The sequence below is a fragment of the Balaenoptera ricei genome, chromosome 4 (genome assembly GCF_028023285.1).
Source record: "Balaenoptera ricei isolate mBalRic1 chromosome 4, mBalRic1.hap2, whole genome shotgun sequence".
Classification (NCBI taxonomy): domain Eukaryota; kingdom Metazoa; phylum Chordata; class Mammalia; order Artiodactyla; family Balaenopteridae; genus Balaenoptera; species Balaenoptera ricei.
Window position 1 is genome coordinate 81,389,099 of NC_082642.1, and position 23,690 is coordinate 81,412,788.

Genomic DNA, 23,690 nt, shown 5'->3' on the forward strand with positions numbered 1-23,690 from the left:
ATCAGTACTCCTTTAACACTTTTGTCAATGTTGAAGCACAAAACGGCAGTCACATCTGGAAGGGATATGGGTACCCTTGCCAGTACAGCCTTCTACTTTTTTTTTTTTTTATCTTTTAGTTTTATTTTATTTTATTTTTTTAAACATCTTTATTGGAGTACAATTGCTTTACAATGGTGTGTTAGTTTCTGCTTTATAACAAAGTAAATCAGTTATACATATACATATGTTCCCATATCTCTTCCCTCTTGCATCTCCCTCCCTCCCACCCTCCCTATCCCACCCCTCTAGGTGGTCACAAAGCACCGAGCTGATCTCCCTGTGCTATGCGGCTGCTTCCCACTAGCTATCCATTTTACGTTTGGTAGTGTATATATGTCCATGCCACTCTCTCACTTTGACACAGCTTACCCTTCCCCCTCCGCATATCCTCAAGTCCATTCTCTAGTAGGTCTGTGTCTTTATTCCCGTCTTGCCACTAGGTTCTTCATGACCTTTTATTTTTCCCCTTAGATTCCATATATGTGTGTTAGCATACTGTATTTGTTTTTCTCTTTCTGACTTACTTCACTCTGTATGACAGATTCTAACTCCAGCCTTCTACTTTTGAAGGTGGCAAAAATGAGGCTGAAATGTAACTAACTGTGATTAAATGTTCCATTCAACTTAATCTTTAAATGAAGAATATATATATATATATATATATACGTATATAGGCACATGACTATATAATTCTTGCCAATTATTTCCATACTACTGTTGGGAACTGACAATTAAAGATGATACTAAAAACTTAAAATCCCCTGGCATTCATGCTATCTATGCACTGCTCGGAAAACTATTAAGTTGTGTTCTCTCCTGTGCTTTAATCATAATAATGTGATTCTATTACTCCACTGAGTTGGTTGGTAACCAGAAGTACATAAGGCATTTAACAGAGACAGATCCCCTAAGTGGACACATTAATTCCCTCCTAAATGCCTTGTAAATAAAAGATGCACCAGTACCTCAAAGGATGTTCTGTTTTCACAGAGCTTAGTAAAGTGGCTTAGATTTTCTCTTGTTTGATCAGCTGTTCAGGAATTAACTTCCACTAAGCACGTTCATATTAAAAATGTGTATTATCTAACATAAATATTTTCTGTAAAATAAGAAATTCCTCTTAGATGTTTATATGCTCCCATCAGAAAGTTCATACTATGGGGATTTACACTGAGTTTCTGTGTTTATATTTGGTTTCTTATTCTAGCAGTTATGCAGAAATACAGTTGATAGTTAAAACACACATCCCGAAAGGGACACCTTTTTAAGGTCTCTGTGAATTAAATTAGCAATGTTTTTATCTCTGTCTTGAGCAGTACCACTTAGTATGTTATTATAGTACTAATAATAATAGCTAGCAGGTACTGACTATTTTTATTATTGTTTGCATTTTTATTTGACTCTCACTTTGATAAAATCAAAAGAAGGCTTGAGATATCTCCTTCCGTTATTCTGCAATTATGATATTGTACTCCGATACCTTCAATAGTGTTGCATTCACTGAGGTGACCCAACACACATGTTTCTTGCAACCCATAGCTCTCATGTTGGAATCTTATAATTAAATTGGTATTTCCCCCTGAGGAAAAAAATTTAGGGGCTTACTTTTAAAACAGAAGCAGTCATTTAACCTTGTTCAGTTACAGAGAGGATTGTCAAAGAAGATATTAAAGCAATGTTCTTCTCTAGATAAATGTTCACAAACTATAAACACATTTTAAAAGCTCAGAACTTTATTTTAGCTACTTAAGCCAGCTTCTTTCCTCCAACTTCTAAGTGATTTTTCCCTTCTATTTTTTATATATCATTTATTTTACATATCAGCCTGGTGGTTAGTTGGACATTTCAGCCTGCCTACCCATTAATACGAATACTCATTTCAACATATAATTTTAAGGGTATTTAAAATGTAATTGATGTTTGTGGCAGCCCCTTCCAATAACTACCGCTGGATTAAAACTAGAATTCATAGAGTTAATTGAGATTATTTATGTTTAAAATAACCCAAACTATCTAGGTTACCATTTAAAACATAACTTTTATTACCACAGGGAATTTTAAACAGTATGTCTGTGAGATTTGGAGTGCATATCTCAAAGAACTTGACTGAAATCACAAACGAAGTTAATCATATAGTATTGAACAGAAAGGTTTAACTCAGTAAGAAACCAAAATCCTTTTTTTTGTAATTTCATCATAATTTTATTTTGTATTTACAGCCTTCAATTCCTAATGCAAGGGTCTTACTGAGGATTGGGGGGATTAGGGAGGAGAGATGGGGTTTGGAGGAGAGGAATCAGAGGTCTTATACGGACAACAATAATTAATAAAGTTAACAGGATGTGAAAGTCTTCCAGAAGAAATTCTTGCAGCCAGCTTTGCGTTCTCGGGGTGCCATGGCCGGGTTTGAGTTCGCGGATCTCTGCAGCTCCAGCCTCATTTCATCCTGCTCAGCAGCCTGGGACAAATCTTCAGGCTCCAGGGCATCGTTCTCTGTCTGGTTGGGTTCAGAGAGCAGTTCTGCCAAGAAGTACTTGGCCAATTCCTGTATGGGTTGGAAGGAAGAGCGAAAGAGAGAGAGAGAGAGGATAAGAATGAGGATGGTGGAGAAGGAGAAATGGAAAAGCCTGCTTGAAAAACAGATTTAACCACACCCAAACCCCAATTTTCACAGCTGTGCTCTTTTTGTCACACTTAAAATTGGTTAAGGATATAAAAACAAGGGCTGTTGTTATAATCACCAAGTACCCAAAGAAGCTTTAAAAACTCAAATGTTTCTGCAAGTTTTCTGCTTCTGTAGGTTTAAAATACACACATAGAAAGAAATAGATCGTTAGTTGTTCAACATGAGCCAACAGTTTCTTTAACTCAATTTCCATATCATGAGCGGCAAACTAGAATTGTTCTTACCATTTTTACTAAGTCAGCTGTGGAGAACGAGACCTTTCACAATCGTAAACATGTTGTGTTCTGGCTGTAGAGCGCCAGTTAGCCCCCAATCCCGCTGCATGGGAGGGAGGTGGTGCTTAGGACAGTAGCAGCTTCAGAGGTCCGTGCTTTCAGCACCTGGGTCAGCACCTCCCGCGGTCAGCACCGGGGGTAAATGCCATTATCCCTTCGAGCTCAGTTACCAAGGTCTTGGAATTTTCTTGAATGCTAAAGAACTCACCTGAACAGTGACCTACTGCGCTGATCAGGGGAAACAAAGAGGTCAAAAGGATTCTGGACTTTGAAAGTTTTCCTGTGAGCTTTGGTAGCTAAGGGACCCAGAAAAGCACCGGCACTCTTTGGGAGCACCTCTTAAATTCACCCAAGGGATCAGAGGCAAGGCTAGGGAAGGTTGGGAGGTTCTGGAGAGGGGAAAGAAGACGTCGAGGGAGTCTCCTTACCTGCTTCCCAGCGGCAGCAGCCAGGGATTTCTGCAGAAACTGACGGAGTCGGGGATCTGAGGGCGCGCCGGTGACACCGCCCAGAGCCAGAACGATGGAGAGCGCGGCCAGCGCGCACTGGAGACGGCAGGACAGCATCTCGGCGGCGCCGGAGAAGCCGAGCTAGAGTGCGGTTGGTCAAACTCTAGGAGCTGATCGCAGGCAGCAGCAACGGCTCTGAACCTCGCGACTCCTAAAGCGGCTTGTATGCTCTCTTCCGTCTCCCCCTTTTTAAACTCTCTCTCTGACGTCAGACTAGGAGGCGCCCCCAGATCTCACCAGCGCTTTTACGCACCATTACCCTCGTGAAATCAATCACAGAGGTGAGAGGAGGCTACACAATCAAAAGTGGCTTATTAAAAAAAATTAAATCCTGCACAGGCACAGGTCCACACGATTCCACACGTCACACCATCTACACAATCTTTTTATATTCACTCAGTGCCACGCACATACACACTCCATAATTTCACTCACACATGTGCACACTTAATTACACACACTCAAACACTCAGCCCCTGGAGAAGCAAATGCACTATCACACTCAGCCGCACACACATAAATGTACCCAGACAATTCTATCCATCATCATGCTCAAACATTTTAGGAGAACCAAATGCAAAAGTATATGACTGTGACAAGTGGAGATGGTTACAAGCATTCTTTGTGACAGTGAATGTCATCAGCATTCCTCTAAGAACAGATTTGAAAATGGAATGTGGATTTTAGAAGGACTAAGTCACCTTTCTCCATTAACTCTGTAAAAAGTCTTGTAGATTAAGATGTAATGGGGCTCAAAAAGAACTTCACTTTTCCTTATAATGGAAGAGTACCTTAAACTCACCCTCCATCCCTCTTTCTCAGCAGCAGAGACACTTCTAGTCTGCTTGCCGTTCCACTGTGACAAAAAATGCTGAAGGAAAAAAAAGTGAGATTGACTTCATTTTGGTCCTAGAAACTTGGAGCTAGAAAGAAATCTCAGAAAACATCTACTAAAACTCAGAGTTTGAGTCACAGAGCCTAGAAATAGGCAGTGAAATTCTCTGGCTCACATAGTACACAGCTGGAGCAAGGACCAGACCTCCACATTCCAAGGCTAGGATTCTTTTCACTCAACTCTGAGTTTTCTAATGGATTCCTGGCTAGTAGTAGCAGTTTTAGGTCAGGGACTCCCAGTCTGGACATACAGAAGTCCAGGAACCCCCTGAATGTAAGTGACCATTATTGTAAGTCTCTGTGCGAGAAAAACATCAACGGTGCTCCCCTGCTCCCCACACAAATAAAAAGGAAGTTTGAGAAATGCTGTTCTGGAAGTCTGGTTGTGGTCTATTTAGATGTTTGCTGTCCTGATCAGAGTTCTGGTAGCTTTTTCTTTTCTTTTTTTTCCCCAGAATAATTCCTTATCAAGGAATGGCCAGCTAATATCCTGGCATGGACCAGATGATCCCTGCAGGCTCTTCAAGGGCTGACATTTTATAAGCTTCAGGTTCATAAGAGCTGAAAAAAATTCCTGTATCTCCAGAAACCAAGTGAAGCAGAGAACTTTACTAATCCTGTCACCAGCCAGGCCTCACATATGTATTCTCAATACTTAGACCAAGACCACAGTGTTGAGAGGCAGGAGGGGTTGGGAGGTGTCCTGAATGGCTTGAATAATTGTCACCTTTTCTTTTTGTGTCTGTAAGCTAAAGCAATAAGAGAAGGCACAGCAAGGAGTGCTAAAGCTTCCAGGGCTTGTTGAGCCCAGACAAGGCTTAGCACAAGTAAGACATTAAAAAGTCACTCACATGTGTTGGAACAGTCTGGGAGAGCAATGGATCTCAGACTGCAGAACACAACGCATGTTATTTTCTCTATATATCCTGGAACCCTCCTAGGCCTATAGCTGGGGGTTCAGAGTCTAGTTATGTCAACCCAACTGTCCCAAGGCACCCTCAGATGATCTCACATCTCTTCCACTCAAGACTTGCCCTTGGCAGCCCCATTGAGTAGAGAAGAATTTTCCTAAAACAGGAGCCAGCCAAAGAACAAATAGCAGCCCCTCCATCTTGCTCTATGCTCTCTTCTACTTCCCTCCCCAGACTCCTGCCCCTCTCCTTCCACATCTTTATCCTCCTTTTTCCTCTTTCTCCTTTCCCAAACCTTTCTCTGAATTTCTCTCTCCAAATCTTCCTTATTCAATCCCCCTTTTACTTTCTTTCCCCACTCCCTATCCTCATTCCTCTCTGTTGTACTTCCCTCTCCCCAGTCATTTTCTGACTTTGGTCTGGTTCCATCTGGCTTCCTTCTGCCTTCTCTGCACGTCTCCCTCCCTTCCCATTCTGCCTACCCAATATCTATCCCAGTCTCTGCCTCTAGTCTCTTCCTCTCTTAAGCCCCTCCTTCCATTTCTTCCTCTTTCCTTCTCAGCTGTTTCTCATAAAAAACACTCATGGTGCTCGCTTCAGCAGCACATATACTAAAATTGGAACAATACAGAGAAGATTAGCATGGCCCCTGAGCAAGGATGACATGCAAATTCTTGAAGCTTTCCATATTTTTCAGGAACAAAGAAAATGCAACATACAATGCAATATCAGAACTTAAAAGGAAAACATTTCAGTTCAGTCAGTCTATTTCAGTCTAATTTATATCCAGTAAAATGCAAAGGTCTTAAGTGTACAGTTCAGTGAGCTTTGACACCCCTATAATCCTATGAAACCAACGTGGGAATGAAGATATAGAATATTTCATCACCTTCAAAGTTTCTGTGTGCCCTGTTTCAGTCCATTGCTCCCCAAGAGGCAAGTACTCTTCTGATGTCTCTCATTATAAGTTAGTTGTGACTGTTTTTGAACTTTATGTAAATGGAATGATTTGGTATTAAAAAAAAAAATACTCTTGATCTTTAGCTGTTTAAGTTACTTGGGAATAGTAAGTCTGGGTGGCTTCCCTCATACCTTTGCTGAAGTGCTGAAGCTGTGGAGGAGATGACTTCCAGGCCTTTTGTTTCGTTTAGTTTTATAATCCTCAAATTGTTAGGAGTCTAGGAGCCACTTAAGAAAGAAAGAAGAACAGAAGGGGACACAAATTCTTCCTTAAGCCCCCTCCAGATGGCCAAGTTTTGCATAAAGTTTGATTTAGCACAAAGACACTTGAAACTTCCCCAACCTGAGCCCTTTGCAGCCGACCCCCAGGGTCTTGCTCCCAAGTCCCAAAGGCTGGAGGGGGCGGGGGGGGGGGGTTGCTGTCTGTGGTTGTACTGGGGACCCTTTTTCCCAGACCTTGGTCACTAAGAATGATACACCCCATCCTTGTGCAGCCCTCTGTGGTTCACAAAGTATTTTCTCACCCAGTATGGCAGGGCATGCTCGCCCCATCTCACAGAGGAGGAAATTGAGTCCCTGAGAGCACAGCTGCCTCTGCCCCGCACAAGGGCACGCAGGCAGGAAGTGGCAAGGTTGAGGGAGGCTGTTGATCAGTTTAGCAACTTTCCTCCTCCCCTGACTCAGGGCTGCCAGAGAAACCTCCTGGCCGAGCAGTCTGCAGCCAGGATGCAAGGGCTTGGAGGGGGCATCTAGGCCTCTTTCATGTGCTGCTCTCCAACCGAGATATGATTTCCCACCTCCCTGTGAAATGTACATTTGGGCGTGACTACCTGCCAATATGAGGAGCAAAAACTCATTTTAGTAAGAGACAATAAAATCTATGAGTAATCAGGTGTTCAATATTAAGCAGTGCAGGGAAGCAGAAAGTAACTGCATTTGGAGTCCAGAGACCTGGGTTCTAGTTCTGGTTCTGCCACAGTCCAGCTGGGGGCTTCCTCTCTGGGCCTTAGTTTCTTCATCTGCAAAATAGAAGGCTTGATAGGCAACCTTTGTGGTTCTTTCCAGCCCTGATCATCAACAAGCTTGAGTTTGAGAAAATAAAGGGGCAAACTAGAGCACACTGTGATGTTAAAATGCTGTTTCTCAAATTGAGAACTTTATATTGGAAAAGAACCTGGCTTTTATGTAATATGAGGGAGGAAGCCGGATGCAGCGGGTATTTCACAGGCCTATTAGAAGGAAAATTTGCTCTTGCATCTTGCTTCTGGTGCTGACCTGCCCTCCCCACCTGGACCTCAGTCTCTCCATCTGTAAAATTGATTCACTCAAATTCTTTCTACAAATAAGTACTGAGAATCTGCACTGCTTGAGAGGTTCATAATATAGTAGTGAACTAGATAGACAAAGTCCTAGTGAGAAAGACAAAGAATAAACACATCAATTAATTAATTATGTTCAAGTTGCTAAGAATTAACACAAGGTATAAAGCATGATGACTAGGGGAAAACCCTCCTGAAGAGGAACCATTTGAACAGAGACCTGAATGAGGTGAGGGAGCTAGCCATGCAAATGTCTGAATAAAGATATTTCCTTGTCAGGTGGAAAGACAATCTGTTCAAAGACCCTGAGGTAGAAGCATGCTTGGTACATTCAAACATCAGAAACAAGGCAAGGGAACTCGAACAGAGTGGGTGAATCAGAGAGGGCTGGGAGATGAGACCAGCAAGGCAGACAAGGGCCAGATCACATAGAGCCTTGAAGACCACAGTAAGAAAACCACTGGAGGATTTTGAGCAAGGGATTGACCTGATTTGATTTTTTTAAATCAATGCCTTCTGCTAAAGTGGAGAATTAACTGTAAGAGAGCAGCAGAGTCAGGAAAATAACTTAGGAGTCTAAGAACCATTTAAGAGAAAAGAGGAGCCAGGATGAAAGGGACACATTCTCCCTTAAATACCCAAGCTGGTTGGCTTGGCATAAAGGCATTTCATACCTCCAACCCGAGACTACTGTAGCCAACCCCCAAGGCCTGTTTCCATGGAAGGGAAGGTGGTTTGTGCTTGTTTGGGGGACCTTATTCCCCAGACTAGTTCAGGCAAGAGAAGGTGGTATTTGGGCAAGAGTGACAGCTATGAAGGAGCTGAGGACTGGTTAGGTTTGAAGTTTATTTTGAAGTACAGTTGACAAGACATGCTAATGATTTGTTTGGATCTCAAGTTAAGGAAATGAGAAGAACAATTGGTAACAAGTGATCTAGACATTCCCTAAAATGCTTTCAAGTTCCACAAATTTCTGAGAGTGCAGGAAGTGGATTTCTGACAAAAACTTCTCTTGGACCTTTTGTAAGTGAAAAACCATTTTACTTCCAAGCCAGAATAAAGTGAGAATTACAGGCAGTGGGGAAAAGCAACATGGTAGTGTAAAAAGCCCTGGCCTGGATGTCTGAGGCCCTAGACTTAAGTCCTCAGTTTTCTCTTGCTTAAAATGGGCCTGATAATCCTTGCTTTTGCTATAATTATGATTTAAGAACCAGATCAGACAGTGTAAGTGAAAGTACTTGGTTATCCATAAAACATGATAAAAAGATAAAGTCCTGTTTTTGTTGTTGCTGCCCAGAGGGAGGCCGTCAGCCAGCATCAAGGGGTGATATTCGATGAGCCAGCTTCTGGAAGCTGGAGTGTCCTCAGTGATACTCTGACCCAAATAGTCAGACTGCCCTTCCTCTGGGGACAATGTAGGGTATGATCTGAAGATCCAGGAAGATCTCTCACAGAAATGCAGCAGACTGGTGCTGAAATTCAACCCTTAGAATTAGTCTACGACTATTAGACTATTAGAAAATAGTCTCTTCTCCACATTTTCTTGGAGACGTAGCACATTAAAACTTGATAGTTATTAACACTTTAGTGTGAATATATATGCTGAATTGTCTTCTTGCTTATAGCCGCCTAAAGGATAGTTTTGACCTAAGTAAAGTTGGGAGATCACTTGGAGAAGAGGCAGATTTATTGGGATGTGCTGCTGGGGATGGGGGCAGGCTATAGGGAGCACGCAGACCCCTCTTGCCCAAGGGCAAGGGTGCTTAGGTGAGGATACACTAAGGACCTTTCCTTCTAGAGCAACCCTACCACCACGGAGCATGAGAATGAGAGCTTGCAGTTCTCTAAGGGCTTCTGCTGAGCTGGATTTCAGCCCCTGGAGTTGCTGATGGTAGAGAAGCCAGACTTTCCCGCCAAATTGGTTTTCACCAACTTCCACAAAGCCTGGCCTAAAGTGATCGCTTGAGACAATGAAGGGTGAAGGGGTCACTGAATGAAGCCCAGGGCTGAACTTTTTCCATGGGTGGGTGAGTGATGACAGCTCAGGCCTGGTCTCCTGCAGTAGTCTCCTCTCTGGTCTCTATCCCATCACTTTCCGGCTCAGAAGCTCTCAGTGACTCCCCAGTGCCAGCTAGTTCAAATGCAAACACATCAGCCGGGCGGTCACGTTTCCTCAGACCCTAACTGTCTTGTTCAGTCTCGCTCTGTGTCACCCCTAACCTCTCCACCTTCCCATTCCCCACCACCACCTGCTCTTCCCCGTACACACTCTGCAGTTTCCCGCATCCACTTCTGTGTGCATGCTGTTCCCTCCACCTGGAATACCTTGGACCCATCTCTGACTGTTAACATCATACAGCTTACTTTACGTCAAGAGCTTCTCATTTAGAATTACTATGGCCCCCTCCTGTGCCCAAGGGTGTGTCTTTTGTTCCTCTAGCAGAGACCATTCTAGATCACTTCGCATTCCTGTTCCTTGAGAGTCTGTATGTCTCATCTATGAGCCTAGAGTTTCACTGAGAGCAGAAATCTTGTTTCTGTCATATTTGTATTTTCCTCAGAGGCCATAAAAATGTGAAGCATAGAGTAGTTGCTGAAAAATGTTGATTTAGTGGAAGACACATTCTTCTTCTTATATGTGAGGTCTCTGTGGATTCTGTAGGTAGAACGAACCTCAGGTGAACCTCAGGTAACTGAGGACTGTATCACTTGACCCCCAACCCTAGGTAGCTGATACTTTCAGGAACACATATCCATTGATCCCTTAGTAATCTCTGAGCTTCAGCAAAGGAAAAAACCCTAGACACTGTTCTGTGTAATTGTCCCTATCTGCTAAAAACTAACTGAAGCTGTCATATGAATATGCTAATATAGTCATTGGAAAGATAAGGGACTTCACTGGAAGGCCTAGGGAGGACACATCCACCAACCAATGAGGAACACGTATGTCCCTGGCACACAATAGAAGAGAGTAGCATTGCTGACTCACCTCTGCGTAGTTTCATGTTTGATCATGTGTTAATATCAACCAAACAAGGGAATGGAGGCCTCAGGTTACGTAGTTAGTGCAGAGCTGGGCTGATGTCAGATCCCTGTCTGCCACTCCAACATTTCCTCTCTCACCAGAGAGAAGCAAGGAGACTTTGCCCCTAATTATCCTCTCAGATTCCTTTCTCTTTGTGGGTCCATTGGACTCTCCAGAAGCATCCCACTTGCTGACCTATGGCTTCTGCTCAGAGCTCCCCAGTGAAATGAAATCGAGCTGTGCTCTGCCCGACTGTGCCACCCAGAGAACGTCTCCCAGTTCTCTTTACCTATTTTCCTCCTAAAAACAAGGTGTTAAGTCTCAGGTCTTGCACTAGCCTTCCCGGTGCAGTTGGCAGGGGAAGAGCTGTCTTGACCAATGGGGATTGAGAAATGAGGCCAGAGACCTACGGCCCTGTTCCTGGAATAGTACACAACAGATGGCGAAGTTCCTCTTCAGGGTGCTCCTGAGACCTGCCGCCCCGCCTTTGAAACGGCATGATAGGGGCTATATAAACACAGAAGTGCCCCATGGAGTGAAAGTATCCCTTTTACAGCTCCAACTTCCCACACTCAAAATATAATCTTAACCTAGACTGGTGGATCTTAACTCTGGCTTCACACCAGGATTGCCTGGGAGACATTTTAAAAGCATAGATGCCTGGGACCCAACTGCAAAGATTCTGACTTATTTTAAGAACTGAATTATAGTCTGCTACTAGGATGGGCTCCACCTTTGTAGAAAATGATGGAGTCACAAAGCACTGCCCACCACTGTTCTCCTCTCATCTCACTCTGCTCAGTTCCTTCTCCCTTTTACCATTCTCTTCTTTCCCACCTTTGACTTGGGGACCCCCAAGCACAACGGACTTGGCTTGGCCCCATCAGGGCCAAAGCACCTGCTTCATTGGCTTTCCTGATACAATACCAACTGTTGAGGGCAGAGGCAGGACTGTGGCCGGAAGTGGACCCAACCACAGACCAGGACCTTCAAAAGCATCTAGTGCTTCCCCTGTGTTTACACGTTGGAAAATTGAATTCAAGAGAAAGGAAGGGTCTCTCTCAAAACCACATAACTAGTATTAGAGTCAGATCCTCTGATTCTCTTAGTTTTATGTTATTTCTGTGAAGTTTCTTGAATCCCTTCCACCCAAGTGGTTGAAATCATGTTGTAAGATTGGCAGTTCCTGCCCTGTTATCTATGTATCTCCCCATCAGCCTGAAGCAAAACCTTATTCCCTGACAAGAGTATGATCCTAGAGAGAAAGCTTTGGGGATTAATGTGTTGGGCCTTCATGCTTTGTGTCTCCATCCTTTTCTGGTTGTGCATTTCCTAATCCCATGAAACAACTGGACCTGCTCCTCAAGGCCACGGCTAAGCGTGGCTGCCTCAGCTCACCCAGAGGAAGCTGTTGTTAAACTGAGCTCTCCTGCCCTCTGCTGGCTCAACTGGTAGAAGACAACTTCATCTAAAATTTTAGGGCGGGATTGTATTCATTCCTTCATGTATTTCCTTCACCAACTTTTTTAAAGCACCCACTATGCAGAGAGAGCTGTGCTTGGTGCTAGGGCTGTAAAGAAGTACTCAGACAAAAACCTTTTCCTTCACACAGTTGATTATTGAGCACGTTGTGCCAGACACTGTGTTGGAGATTCAGAGACGATCAAAACTCAATCCTTGGCTTTGAAAAGAAGTCGCAATCTAGGAAATTATACAGATTACTATCTGAGCCGTAGAATCAAACAATTAGCACTAGAAGGAACTTCAGACACTTTGTAACCTGTGTTGTAAAGGCTTCCCAGGCTTCCCAAATTAGGTCCTGGGCTCCCTGCACACAGGCCACAGGGCCTGCAGAGGCAGGGGGAGGGGGTGTGTGGCAGGAATTCTACTTCATTGAACAGGATTCTGCAACAAAGTTTCATAGATACAAAGAGCTTGAAGGGGAAGCAAAGTTGGAAAACCGCATTTCTAATACAAACCATCCTCATATTTAACCTGAATACCCTCCAACCTCATGAACCTGTACTCATAATCAATGTCACATTTATAGCTGGTCTCAGAGTCACTGACCTAATCACCTTTTTGAACCCACATGGCAGTGAAATTTCACTCCCTTTGCAAGGTGCTTCCAAGAAGGTCTCACATGTGAGGGCTCCCTTGCCCCCAGGTCATCGCCAGTGTTGAGAACCTGGGAATGTGACCTTATCTGAAAAAAAAAAAAAAAAGGTCTTTGCAGATATAATCAGTTCAGTTCGTCAAGATGAGATCATCCTGGATTATCTGCATGGGCCCCAAATCCAAAGACAAGTATACTTATTATTAAAAAATAATTATTTAAAGATCACCTAATATGCATCTAAATCTATATCAGTTATTTACTTATAACTATCTTGTTCTAGTGAATATTCAAATTAGTTTACAGGAGTAGATTTTTATAATGCAAATTAGCAACTAGTAATTTGAGGTTCAAGATGGTGAACTCAGCCTGTGCACCCACCTATTTTGCAAACCTTCCAAACTTTGCAAATTCCTCATTGGCATAATCAAATGCAAAGTAGGGAGAGAATAGGGTTTTACTTCAGGCTGATGGGGAGATACATGAAAACAGTCTAAAGAATCAGAGTAAATGCCTCTCTCTCCCCTATGGACAAAGTTACTACAAGAAACAATAAAACAAACAAACAAGCAAAACCTTAGAAACTCTCCAGCTTATATTCTCTACAAGACTTGTGAAGTTATTGCATCAATTTTTTTACGTATTACATTAGGCAATGTAAAAGGAAAGAAACATTAGGCTGATGACGGATTTTTTTTCTACCTCAATAAATTCCAGAAGACATTGAAATAATGCCTACCAAGTTTTGAGAGGAAAAAAAAAGATTGTTATGATAAAAAGTAATACGTGGCCAATCTATTTAGGGGGGATAAGAGCACAAAAAGGCCATTCTCAGATAGGCAGACCAGTCACATACTCTCTCTCTCTCTGAAAATATTACTCACAAAAGTAAGAAAGGAAGAGAATAAATCAAAATAAAGAACTCAAAAGTGGAGTCGGTTGGTATAAAGATGGTGAGGAGAAGTAAACCTATATGATTTAAGAGTTGATTCTTCAATTAATATTATGAAGCATAACTCACTTGTCTAATATAATTCTTCAAAGAGAATGTATGAGCTATCAAGTATTTTATTAATTTAGTTATAAAATACTAGATTATTCTAACAAAACTGGAAATCCAAGTTGACAGGAAAGAGGGTATGTGAAATTCTTCCCCATCTACCAAAAGAATAAATAACTTGTGAAACTTTCTTGAAATAGATGTAAGAATGTGAATGAAAATGTATTTTCTAAAGATGCAAAGATAACCAGTATTAGAATAGACATTTGTTGTATAACTTTCTATGGGAAAACGATTTTTAAAAGTCTAACAATACTGTGAAATAAGTTTTTAAAGAACTAAGAAGCATTAAAACAGATATAATTTTTATATGTGATACTTTCCTCCCTAATTTCTAAATAAACTGCAAATATATTTTATTTCATTTTTATCCTAAGATTTAGAAACACCCATTTTAAATTTAAACACTCGTGTCACTGAACAAAGTTGGATTTTTTGACTCATTGCAAAGAGGGAGGATGCCCTTGGGAACCATGAAGAATCTCAGTAAGAGGGTTTAGAACAGGCACACTCTAGCACTGGGGCATGTGTCAGGTGAGGGAAGGTTGTAAGTGACTTTGCTCTGGATTGGATGCTGTCAGAAAGTGGAGAATATTTTATGATTGGAAATCTTAATGATTCTTATCTAGAAGGTGAGAAGACAGAGAGGAAGCAAGCTAAAGCTGTGAATGGTAAGGTAGCAGCCCCTCATAGTGGCCAGAATAGGGGGTTGTAAGTCGTTTTTGTGCTTTGGACCATGTTTGTGTTCTTATCTGTATTCAGATGTGACTACGGAGTGGTCTTAGGCTTGCCTTGATCTAGTATCATCCCAGAGTGGTCTGGTCTGAGGTTGCTGCTCAGTGGAGTTATGTTCAACAGGAGAGCACCATGGCCTAGCTGGGAGTGCCAGGCCGGCTCTCAAGGATGCTTTTCTCTTTCTCATCTTTTATATAAACACTTTGATATATGAACACACACACACACATAAGCATACACAATCAAAAGTTTTATATATTTTATTTTATTAGGGACATTTATTCTTGTTTAAAGAACTACGATATGTATATAATGAATGTGGATATACACATATTTAAATCATAAGAAAGTAATTCACTTTTATTGTAGAAATAAACAAAAAGGAATAAAAAAGCAAAACGGAAAATCAGCGGTACTCTAATTGTTCTCAACCGAATTCAGCATACGCGAACAATTAGGACCAGAAACAAATTGTCTACTTTCACTAATTATTCAATTAGTTAATTGACTTGATTTTCAGCATGGAATAAACAAATCTTTCTGTGTTGTTTGACCACAGTTGTTAGTTTTGGGACTTGCAGCCCAAATTCTCCTTACCCACAGCACGTCTGAAGAGCTCATTCATTGCTATACCTAAAGATGAGAACTGAGACTATTCTAGCCCCTTGAGTGTGAAAGAAAGATGGATGGAGAAAGACCAGAAAGAGGGGGAGACTGAATGCTAACTTTAATACATACATAGTGCCTAGTATAAAATATGTAGGCATTCAAATGTTTGTAGAAGACACAAGGGTAGGATTGCTGTTCAGCACTACCTTTTTTTTTTGCTTTTAAAGACAAGTTCTAAAAATGATAATAAAATGTCTCTCATGCTCCCTCCTCACTCCTTAGTTGAGCCAAAAGAGCTGTCTTTACCTAAGTCCAGTCCACCTTGCTTTTCTGTCCTCTTTCACCGGTGCTGCCAGATTCCTCTTGGGCTCCATCCTGCTCTCTTCTGGTACTTGGTTGTTTACTCTTCCTGAGCATGAAATAAGCTCTGTCTCTGGGTCTTCTTTTTTCTTCTCTCAGCCCGGTATGCCCTTGGCTCCCTATCAGCCCCATCTTTGACCCCCTGACCGTTTCTACAAAACATACCCCTGCATGACTGGTCTAAGAGACCATCTCTGACCCCTCATCTCCAGCTATGACAAAGTTGTTCCCTTTCCTAGCACTGACTAGCATACATTGTGAGCCCTCCAAGTCAAGGACTATGTCTAATTATCTTTGTAATCCTAGAACTTAGGACAGACCAGGAATAAAATAGACCAGAGTAGATAGATGTTGACATTTGGATGAAAATGGAAGGATAACCGCTGTATAACCATAGGATATACTCCATGCAGTTTTTCCTGAATTGATAATGGGTTTATATTGACTCACTCCACTGTATTGTTGGACTGGTACCCAGATATCCTGAGTCTCAGCACAAACTCCTTTCCCTGCATCACCGTCCTCTTCTTCAGGTACTCTGCAAGCAGCTGCCAACCAGCAATCAGCACAAGCCATATACGCTTACTCAGTGGTATAAAATCAGCACAAAGACACACACAAGGGTTATAGGGCACTGCCTTCTTGTAATACCTATAACACAGATGCAGTTACAGGATATGCACAGAAACAAAAGAATAAGAGTAGTAAGAAAGGGCCTCTCTTGACAGGTCACCTAGGCCTCATGAGAGACGAGGAACAAATATTCACTCCACATCACAGCGACAAACGTCCACACCCACAGGGTTAATCTCACACCAAGTATCAGCAAAAGTTCTCTCCTAAACCTCTTGTCAGCCATGCTGGCAAACAATTTTTGCACATCTTTCAGACATTTCTGTTTCCAGGTTTCTAGAAGTCCAGTTTCCCTCCCTGTCTTCAGATGCTGGCCTGAAGTCCAGCTGTCATCCAGATGTTAGTGGGTGCCTCCGCCCTCTGGCAAAGTGTTTCTTGAGTCCTTCTCAATAAATGGTATGTATTGTTAGTATCTGGAAATGAGGTGTGCCTGGTTAATGAGACTAAGTTTTATCCACTAGCACAAGCAGGGGAGAAAGCCGATCACATCCGATTATTAGAAAATCACCCCAGGATAGTGGTAGTGTGGAGGGTGGGCTGTAGCAGGGGAGGCTACAGGCATGACAATAATGAAGGAGGCTGCAGAGGCAAGGGACACAAATGATGAGTTTGGGCAGCAGTAAATGGGAAGGAAAGAAAGAAGATCAACCTCAGAGGTATTTGGGGAGAGCATTCAACAGGGCATGGTGACCGATTCTTGCGGGATGGGGTAGGGTGGTGAGAGAGGTCAGGCGATACCTCCCAGATTTCTGAAGTAAGAGGAGCAAACTGGATGGCAAAATGATGAGAACAGCTTTGGTCAGGCTGAGGGATCTCCCAGCGGACAGGTCACTTGGTCTGTGGGTCTGGAGTTCAGTAGAAATACTTAGAGGAGCTATAAGGACTGGGAGTTCATAGGCAGTAGAAACCTAAGTCATGGCGGGTGTATGTAACAGAGAGCAAACCAGCAAGGTGAGAGAATCTCAGAGAACACCAGCACGTAAGGGATGCTGAGAGAAAGAATATCATCACAGCAGAGAGGAAACAGACGTGGGAGACCGAGGAGCGAGTGCTCCCTCCCTGACCCGGAATCTTCAAGGAGGAAGTGCAAAAGGCAGCAGCGAGACCAGGTGAGATAGAGATGATTTGGCAATGGGGTGCGGGGTGACAGTTTTAGGGACGTGGAAATGATACTTCCACGAATTAAGGAGTAAATAAGAAGTAGAGATAAATATAATCTACTCTTTGAGAAACTGGGCTTTGAAGGAATTAAAAAATACCTGGCAATAGTCAAAAGGGAAGTGAAGACAGTGAGGGGGGTCATTGGAGTTAAATATGAAGAGGACACAGGTATATTTATTTATATACTGAAAAGAAATGGCTGCTGAAGGAGAAGATGTTCATCTTCCGGAATTTTTCTCAGATCTCATCTCACTTCACCTACTCTACCCCCCTCACCCCCACTCTATTTTCAGTGGCTCTTCATCCCTCAACCCCCAGGCCCACCGCAGAGGCCTCACCTTTGCTGACCCACCTGAGGCCTGACTCTCCCCCTGACACAATCTGAGCAGTCTACCCCTAACCTTATACCCCACAATTTCAGTAAGAGCTGCTGCTGGTGCTGCTTCACCAAGCTGGGAGCAGTTGGAGACCTCTGGAAACCTCATGATACCTGGCCTGCTGACATTCCTCTTCCCAGAAGCCACCATATGTCTGCAGTTGAACAACACTGTGTGAGGCACATGCTCTACACAGGCCCAGCTGAGTATCCTGTGTAGCTGGCAGAGGTGAACACAACCCCACATGCCCACTGGTTCGCAAACACACCAGCCTGATGCTCTTCCTGTACCTCTACTGCACCCAGTCGAAGAAAGGTAGATTCTTCCAGATTGCCTAGCTCTCGGTCCCTAGAGGAATCCGGACAAGTCACCAGAAGCTCCCTGCCAAAGCCAGAGAAGAGTAAAGCCAGCCTGCACATAAGTGGACAGGCGGGACACAGTGTCCAAAGCAGTCCGTCTCTGGAAACACATCCAGACAAACACACCACCAGACAAACGCACCACCTGGAACTTCATCTTCAGTTTTCAGGTCTCATTTGGGGTAGAAACTCTAAAGATGAGCTATAGAAAGGTGTGAATGTCAGAGAACAATTAGGGGTGTGAATGGGACAGTTTCTTTTCCTATTCCAGATAATAATAAGCACAGGGTCATCTGATGTCAGTCCATGAATCAAATTGCCCAAGTCTCAGCTATGCCTGAGGGAATAGGCACAGCAAATACATTCCCCCTCATGGGGCAGTCTCGAGGACTGGGCAAGGGGGAGGGGCTGGGAGACAGGTGCTGTCTCCACTGCTCATGCTTCCCCTTGGTCATCACACCCCCTGAATGGACACACAGCCCCACTGTCACCTGGAGGATCCCAGATCTGCCTCATCTGCCCTCTCCCTCAGCATCTCCAGGATCAAGGACAGCTATAGAATCTTCTACAGGGTATTTTCATCTAGGAGGGCAATATCACACCTGATACTGCATCATGTGTAAGTAGTGGTGCCACAGCTCACACATTTCTGCAGAGCACAGGAATATATTCTCCAGGCCCCAAACCAAGACACACACACACACACACACACACACACAGCCATCCTCTTGTGGTGAATTTCTACAGCTCTTCCTCCCCAGGAAATAAATTTAGGCAACACTGGGACTCATAGATTCTAATCAACTGACAGAGCACAGAGGTTACATATTTATTTGTGTATCTATACCCCACCCCACCTGTCCTTGCCCCCAGAAGGCTTCAGGCTGCGCCTTTAAACCTGTACCCACCTCTTATTTTATGAGACAAAATACACTGAAGTGGGAATTTCAAGTTCTAGACCAGTGCTATTCAATAGAAATTTCTATGAATATGTTCTATATCTGCACAGTACAGTATGGTTACCAGTAGGCACTACTAGATATATGGCTTGATATATGGCTGGTACCACTGAGGAACTGAATTTTTCATTTTATTTTAATTAATTTAAATTTAGCCACACATGGCTAATGGCTAACATATTGGACAGTGCAGCTCTAAATAATTCCAGGCAAACAGATTCTAACACCAGAGTAAAAAATGAAGCTTTTCAGAATGGTGGGAGCTGGCTCTCAAGGAGAGGGACGGGTCAAGACGCAATGAGTATTGATTGAAGATGCTTTGGGGGGGCCACTGCCCGCCCCAAGGGGAACCATGGTAGGACACTCAGAAGCAGCTGAAGATGAGCTTGAGAATCAGGCGGGGACAAGACGGGACCTAATGGGGTCCTAATGGGGTCCTAACGGGGTATGGGATACGGAAATGCAGCAAAAGGAGGTGTAGAGATGGAGGTGGAGGAGGTGGAGGGAAGAGATACCTCCCTGTGAGATAACTACTAACACCAAACCTGGAGAGTTCTAAATCCACCTTAGACCCTTCTCCCCGTGCCCCCATCACTGTAAATTGTAATGGAAGGATCATTAAATATCTCCTAGAGCAACTCACATTCTGCAGAGTAATAAACTGAGGTCCAAAGAGGTAACTGGGCTGTCCAGCGTTATATATTGAATCTGTAGCAGAATCAGAACCACAACCGCATCCCCACCCTCACCCCCACGCACCCTCCTCCCACCCTCAACCAGCTCCACTAAAGGAAGGTGGAGCTTCGGAAGGAGAACTGCAGGTAGACAATGAGCAGGCAGAGTGAGGCCCAGAAGAGGCCCCAGCGAAGGGAGAAGAAGTTGTAGCCCGACCCCTCCTGGGCCCGTGGCTTGGAGGCACCGGAGAAGGTCGCGTCCTCCTCCAGCAGCTTCTCGCTGGGCTTCCAGTGCACGATGCCCTCCTGGCAGGCCTCGCAGAACTCGCCGCGGTGCCGCCGGTTGTCTGGGCGGCTGGCCACGTGGATGCGGTACTGGCCGCCGCGCTCCCCGTAGCACTGCTCGCGCAGGCTGGTGATGAGGTTGTCCACCAGGCTCTCGATGTTCTCCTCCAGCATGCTCCACTCGTCCGGCCGCGCCGCGCCGCACTCGTAGCACAGCTGCTTGAAGACGCGCATGCGCACCGAGCCCGCCCGCTGGGCGCGGTCCAGGTGCATGTGGAACAGGATGACCACATGGGGCGACTGCCAGGTGTGCCAGCACCAGGAGCAGTGGAACCTGCGGGGAAAGGAGGCAGGGATGGAGAAGGTGGGCCTCCCTCCCGGCCACAGCCGGCCTGGAGGAGCCTGGAAAGGAGGAGCCCTGTGTGCCTATACGTGGAAGTTGAGGCGGAGTGTTTACCGCCCCCTGGGTACATTAGTGCCTGAGCCGGCGTCTCCGCCTCCTCCTGGTGAGCTCCCCTCGGCCTGGAGCAGCATCCTCAGGAGCCAGACGCTGGAGCCATCTGGCTTCCAGCAGTGCTCTCCAGCCTGCCTCCTGCGGGCCCTCCCGTGGCCTTGGTCCCCCCAAGCCTAATGCACTCAGGGCATGGGCCTGGATGCTGCACGGGGTCACTCCCCCCAATCTGGGCCTTATTTCTCATCTGTGAAATGCAGGATAATTGTGTCCAATAAGCATCCTTCTATCCGACCTCAGTCTGATAAGGGGGATGACCACACATCTCACTCGTGCATCCTGTCTGTTCTGGGGCAAAGAGATGCCTCTAGCGGTCCCAAGCACAGATCAGCAAGAATCCACCGGATGGACAGGGGGATGGGTGGCGCACCAGCAGGGGGAGGACTACAGAGTTTGGTCCCTGCACCCTCACAAAGAACACTCTCCTGTCCCTTGACAAATCGTCCCTAGATCCCACTCCAGGCCCACAGAAGAGACTGGAAAGGTGTATCCTGGTCTGCATCCCCCTCCACACACATACACACACGTACATTTCCGTACACACAGGCCACTTTGTCTAACCTGGGCCCCTTCGAGTTCCAGCCTCAGGAAACACGGAGGGAAGTGGCCTGGGACGCATATGGCCTAGGCTTCATCTCAGGCCCACCCAGTGCTGGCACCCCTTCAATGGCAGAGAACTCATTACGTCCAGTGGCAGTTCCTTCCATCCCTGAGATCAAGCTCTTCCAGGCCCCTGTTACCAAGGCTTTACAGGCAGTCCAGGGTCCACTGGGTTGAGTCTGCCCTCACTGCTGACCCTCTATGGGATCCCTGTTGATGGCCCTGAAGGACCTCTGATGAGGAACTCAGTTCAGACCAACAGATACCACCCAGCACCTACTGTATGCCAAGCACCACGCAACGCAGTGGGGTGGAGATGAAGCCAAGCCTGGCCCTGAGCCCTGGGGCCCACAGACGACGTAAGTGCAGCACAGTACCCAGCGCAGCCCAAGGCAGGATTGGCAGGCCAGAGCATCCTGATTGGTCCTGAGCCAGAAGGGGAGTGTCCCCCTCCATCCTGCCTCCCTGTGCTAGGCCAGAGCTGCAGGGCACCAGGGTTACAATGCTTACAGGTAGGGTGAGCCGCTGCACAGATATGCACAAGGGTGACGCCTCTCCAGCCCTGCCTGAGGCCAGCTGGGAGCCACAGATCACCAGCCAGGAATAGGACCAGCTGATCCCTGAGGCAAGAGGGGCCACGAGCCTATGCAGCTCAGCCCCAAACCCCTGGACCCCTGCACCTGAGTTTCCAGCCCTTTGCACCCCTCCCACCAGCCAGCCCGGAGCTTCACGTCTTCAGTCCCCTCCTTCTGCACCTTTTTAAATCAAGCCAATCCAGAGGTGTTTCCCCTCCCTCAAGCCACACCTCAGATCTTAAATCTCAAAGCATCAGACCTAGTAGGAGGGGACCTTAGGATCATCTAGTCAAACTTTTATTTCACTGAGAGAAAGAGAGCCCTCTGCACACACAGCTAGTCAGAGATGGAGCCGAGACCCAGCCTGTAACAGGTGCCCAAAAGATGTCTCTTGAATGGATTTGGATTGAAATGAACCAACCAACCTCTGCCTCTCTGACTTTTGTCCCAAAGGCAAGTTGACTCTAATATTTGCAGCTCTTGGGGCAAGAGTACAAGTGTAAGCTCCTCACCCATGGCCTGCCCCCTTCTGTTCCCACCCCCAGCACCACAAGGAGCTTAGCATGCAAGCATGTGTGAACAGCCCAGTCTGTGTGTCCACACCCCCAGGACACAGCACCCTGCTGCCCTCCCCAAGGGCCTAGGGCTACTGTCTGTCCTTGATTCAATGGACCCAGGGAAGAGGCCCATACAGATCCTGGAGATGAGCTTGAGGCATCTTGGGCAGGGAATTCTGAGGCCCCAACCCCAAGCCATGCTCTAGAAGAGGGAGAGGCATGTGGGCTTCAGATGGACGTCCTGACCTCAAGGACTCCTTGCTTTATGAGAGACTTGCAGCTCCTATAATGTATGTGATGCTGGGCCCTAAGGACCTACCAAACTCCTGCCCAAAGCTTTTTGTCACAGACCCATATGTAAAAGAACTGGAAGGGACTTGATTGATCACCCAAGGCCAACTCTCTGGTTTTGCAAAAGTGAAAACTGAGACCACGCAGGGAAAAGGACTTGCCCAGGTTCACAGTTAGTTAGCTGCAGAGCCAGTTTCTAGAACATGGCAGGTGGACAATAAGTGTTTTTTGTATTCAAATCTAATTGCACTGAGTTGACTGAACGGACCTAGGACTTTCCCCCAGTGGACCTCATGGCCTCCTCCGCTCAGTTCCTACCAATCTTTAACAAATTATGAAAATATGAAAACATGTAAAATGTCAGAGATTGCAAAGGCATTGAAGAATTACAGCTCTTTATTTACCCTGGAAAACCCAGACCCAAAAACAGAATACAATTTGCCAGGAGCATCCAGGAGTCAGTGGTACAGCTGGGATTAGAACCAAGGCTGGTTCGACTCACCTGGCAGCTCCTTCTCTGCCCCCTAGCCTGAGTTGACCCCAGGATGGGGCTCCACGTATCTCTGCCTCCCCTTGGAAGGAGCCCCCAGGGCTGTGCTGCAGGGGTCTCCACAGCCCGCCACATCCTTCCTCTTACCTGCCCGAGGCGTGCTGCTCCAGGTACTGCTTCCAGCCGGGGGCCAGCTCACTGGGCTTGAGGTTGGGGTCTATGATGAACTCCCAGCTGTCGGCCGGCTTGGCCACCTCCATCTTCTCATAGAAGACTTTCTTCCACTCGCAAGTGGTCAGGCTGGTACACATGGTCCTGCTGGCAGGGCTGGAAGTTTGAGCTCAACCTGAGTGAGAACACAGAAGATGGCCAGGTAGGTGGAGAGCAGTGCAGTCCGTGAGGTCTGAAAATCCTCCTTGACAGGACCAGAAGGAAACAGGACTGAGCAACTTCCTTTGTCACCCTGGAACCTGTTACCATGGCAGCTGGAGCCGGGGCTGGGGAGGAGGGAAGTCCCAAAGGAGCGTTCCAGGGCCCCGAGCTAGGCTGGGGAAAGCAGGGCTGGGCAGTGACATAAGCGCAGCAAGCAGGGCACGCTGACCCAGGCCTCCAGGAGTCTCCAGGAGGCAAGGACAATTCGCTTCACCCCTACTGTTCTTCCAGGCATTCTCCACTTCATGTGCTGTGGTGACTGTGACACCCTAGGGGACCAAGGAG

General features: G+C 45.5%; 2 protein-coding genes and 1 non-coding gene across 3 annotated transcripts; 1 reads left to right on the top strand and 2 right to left on the bottom strand.

Moving 5' to 3' along the window:
- Window positions 1-2,374: 2,374 nt before the first annotated feature.
- Window positions 2,375-3,569, bottom strand: SST (somatostatin). Its single transcript, XM_059922072.1, has 2 exons — window positions 3,432-3,569; window positions 2,375-2,587 (listed from the first exon to the last, which is right to left on the bottom strand). The coding sequence occupies exons 1-2, from the start codon at window positions 3,567-3,569 to the stop codon at window positions 2,375-2,377; spliced, it is 351 nt and encodes a 116-aa protein (XP_059778055.1).
- Window positions 3,570-5,904: 2,335 nt separating this feature from the next.
- Window positions 5,905-6,011, top strand: LOC132365648 (U6 spliceosomal RNA). The gene has a single exon (XR_009503171.1). It is a non-coding gene; the product is annotated as a U6 spliceosomal RNA (small nuclear RNA).
- Window positions 6,012-19,775: 13,764 nt separating this feature from the next.
- Window positions 19,776-23,284, bottom strand: RTP2 (receptor transporter protein 2). Its single transcript, XM_059922073.1, has 2 exons — window positions 23,121-23,284; window positions 19,776-20,283 (listed from the first exon to the last, which is right to left on the bottom strand). Exons 1-2 carry the CDS (start codon window positions 23,282-23,284, stop codon window positions 19,776-19,778), a joined length of 672 nt encoding a protein of 223 aa, XP_059778056.1.
- Window positions 23,285-23,690: the final 406 nt, after the last annotated feature.

What these genes read in the sequence shown, in the direction of transcription:
- SST (XM_059922072.1), bottom strand. Translation starts at nt 3,569, where the DNA reads ATGCTGTCCTGCCGTCTCCAGTGCGCGCTGGCCGCGCTCTCCATCGTT. An exon ending in CTGCTGCCGCTGGGAAGCAG is followed by an intron (nt 2,588 to 3,431) that starts GTAAGGAGACTC and finishes CAACCCATACAG; the next exon opens with GAATTGGCCAAGTACTTCTT.
- RTP2 (XM_059922073.1), bottom strand. Translation starts at nt 23,284, where the DNA reads ATGTGTACCAGCCTGACCACTTGCGAGTGGAAGAAAGTCTTCTATGAG. An exon ending in GAGCAGCACGCCTCGGGCAG is followed by an intron (nt 20,284 to 23,120) that starts GTAAGAGGAAGG and finishes CTTTCCCCGCAG; the next exon opens with GTTCCACTGCTCCTGGTGCT.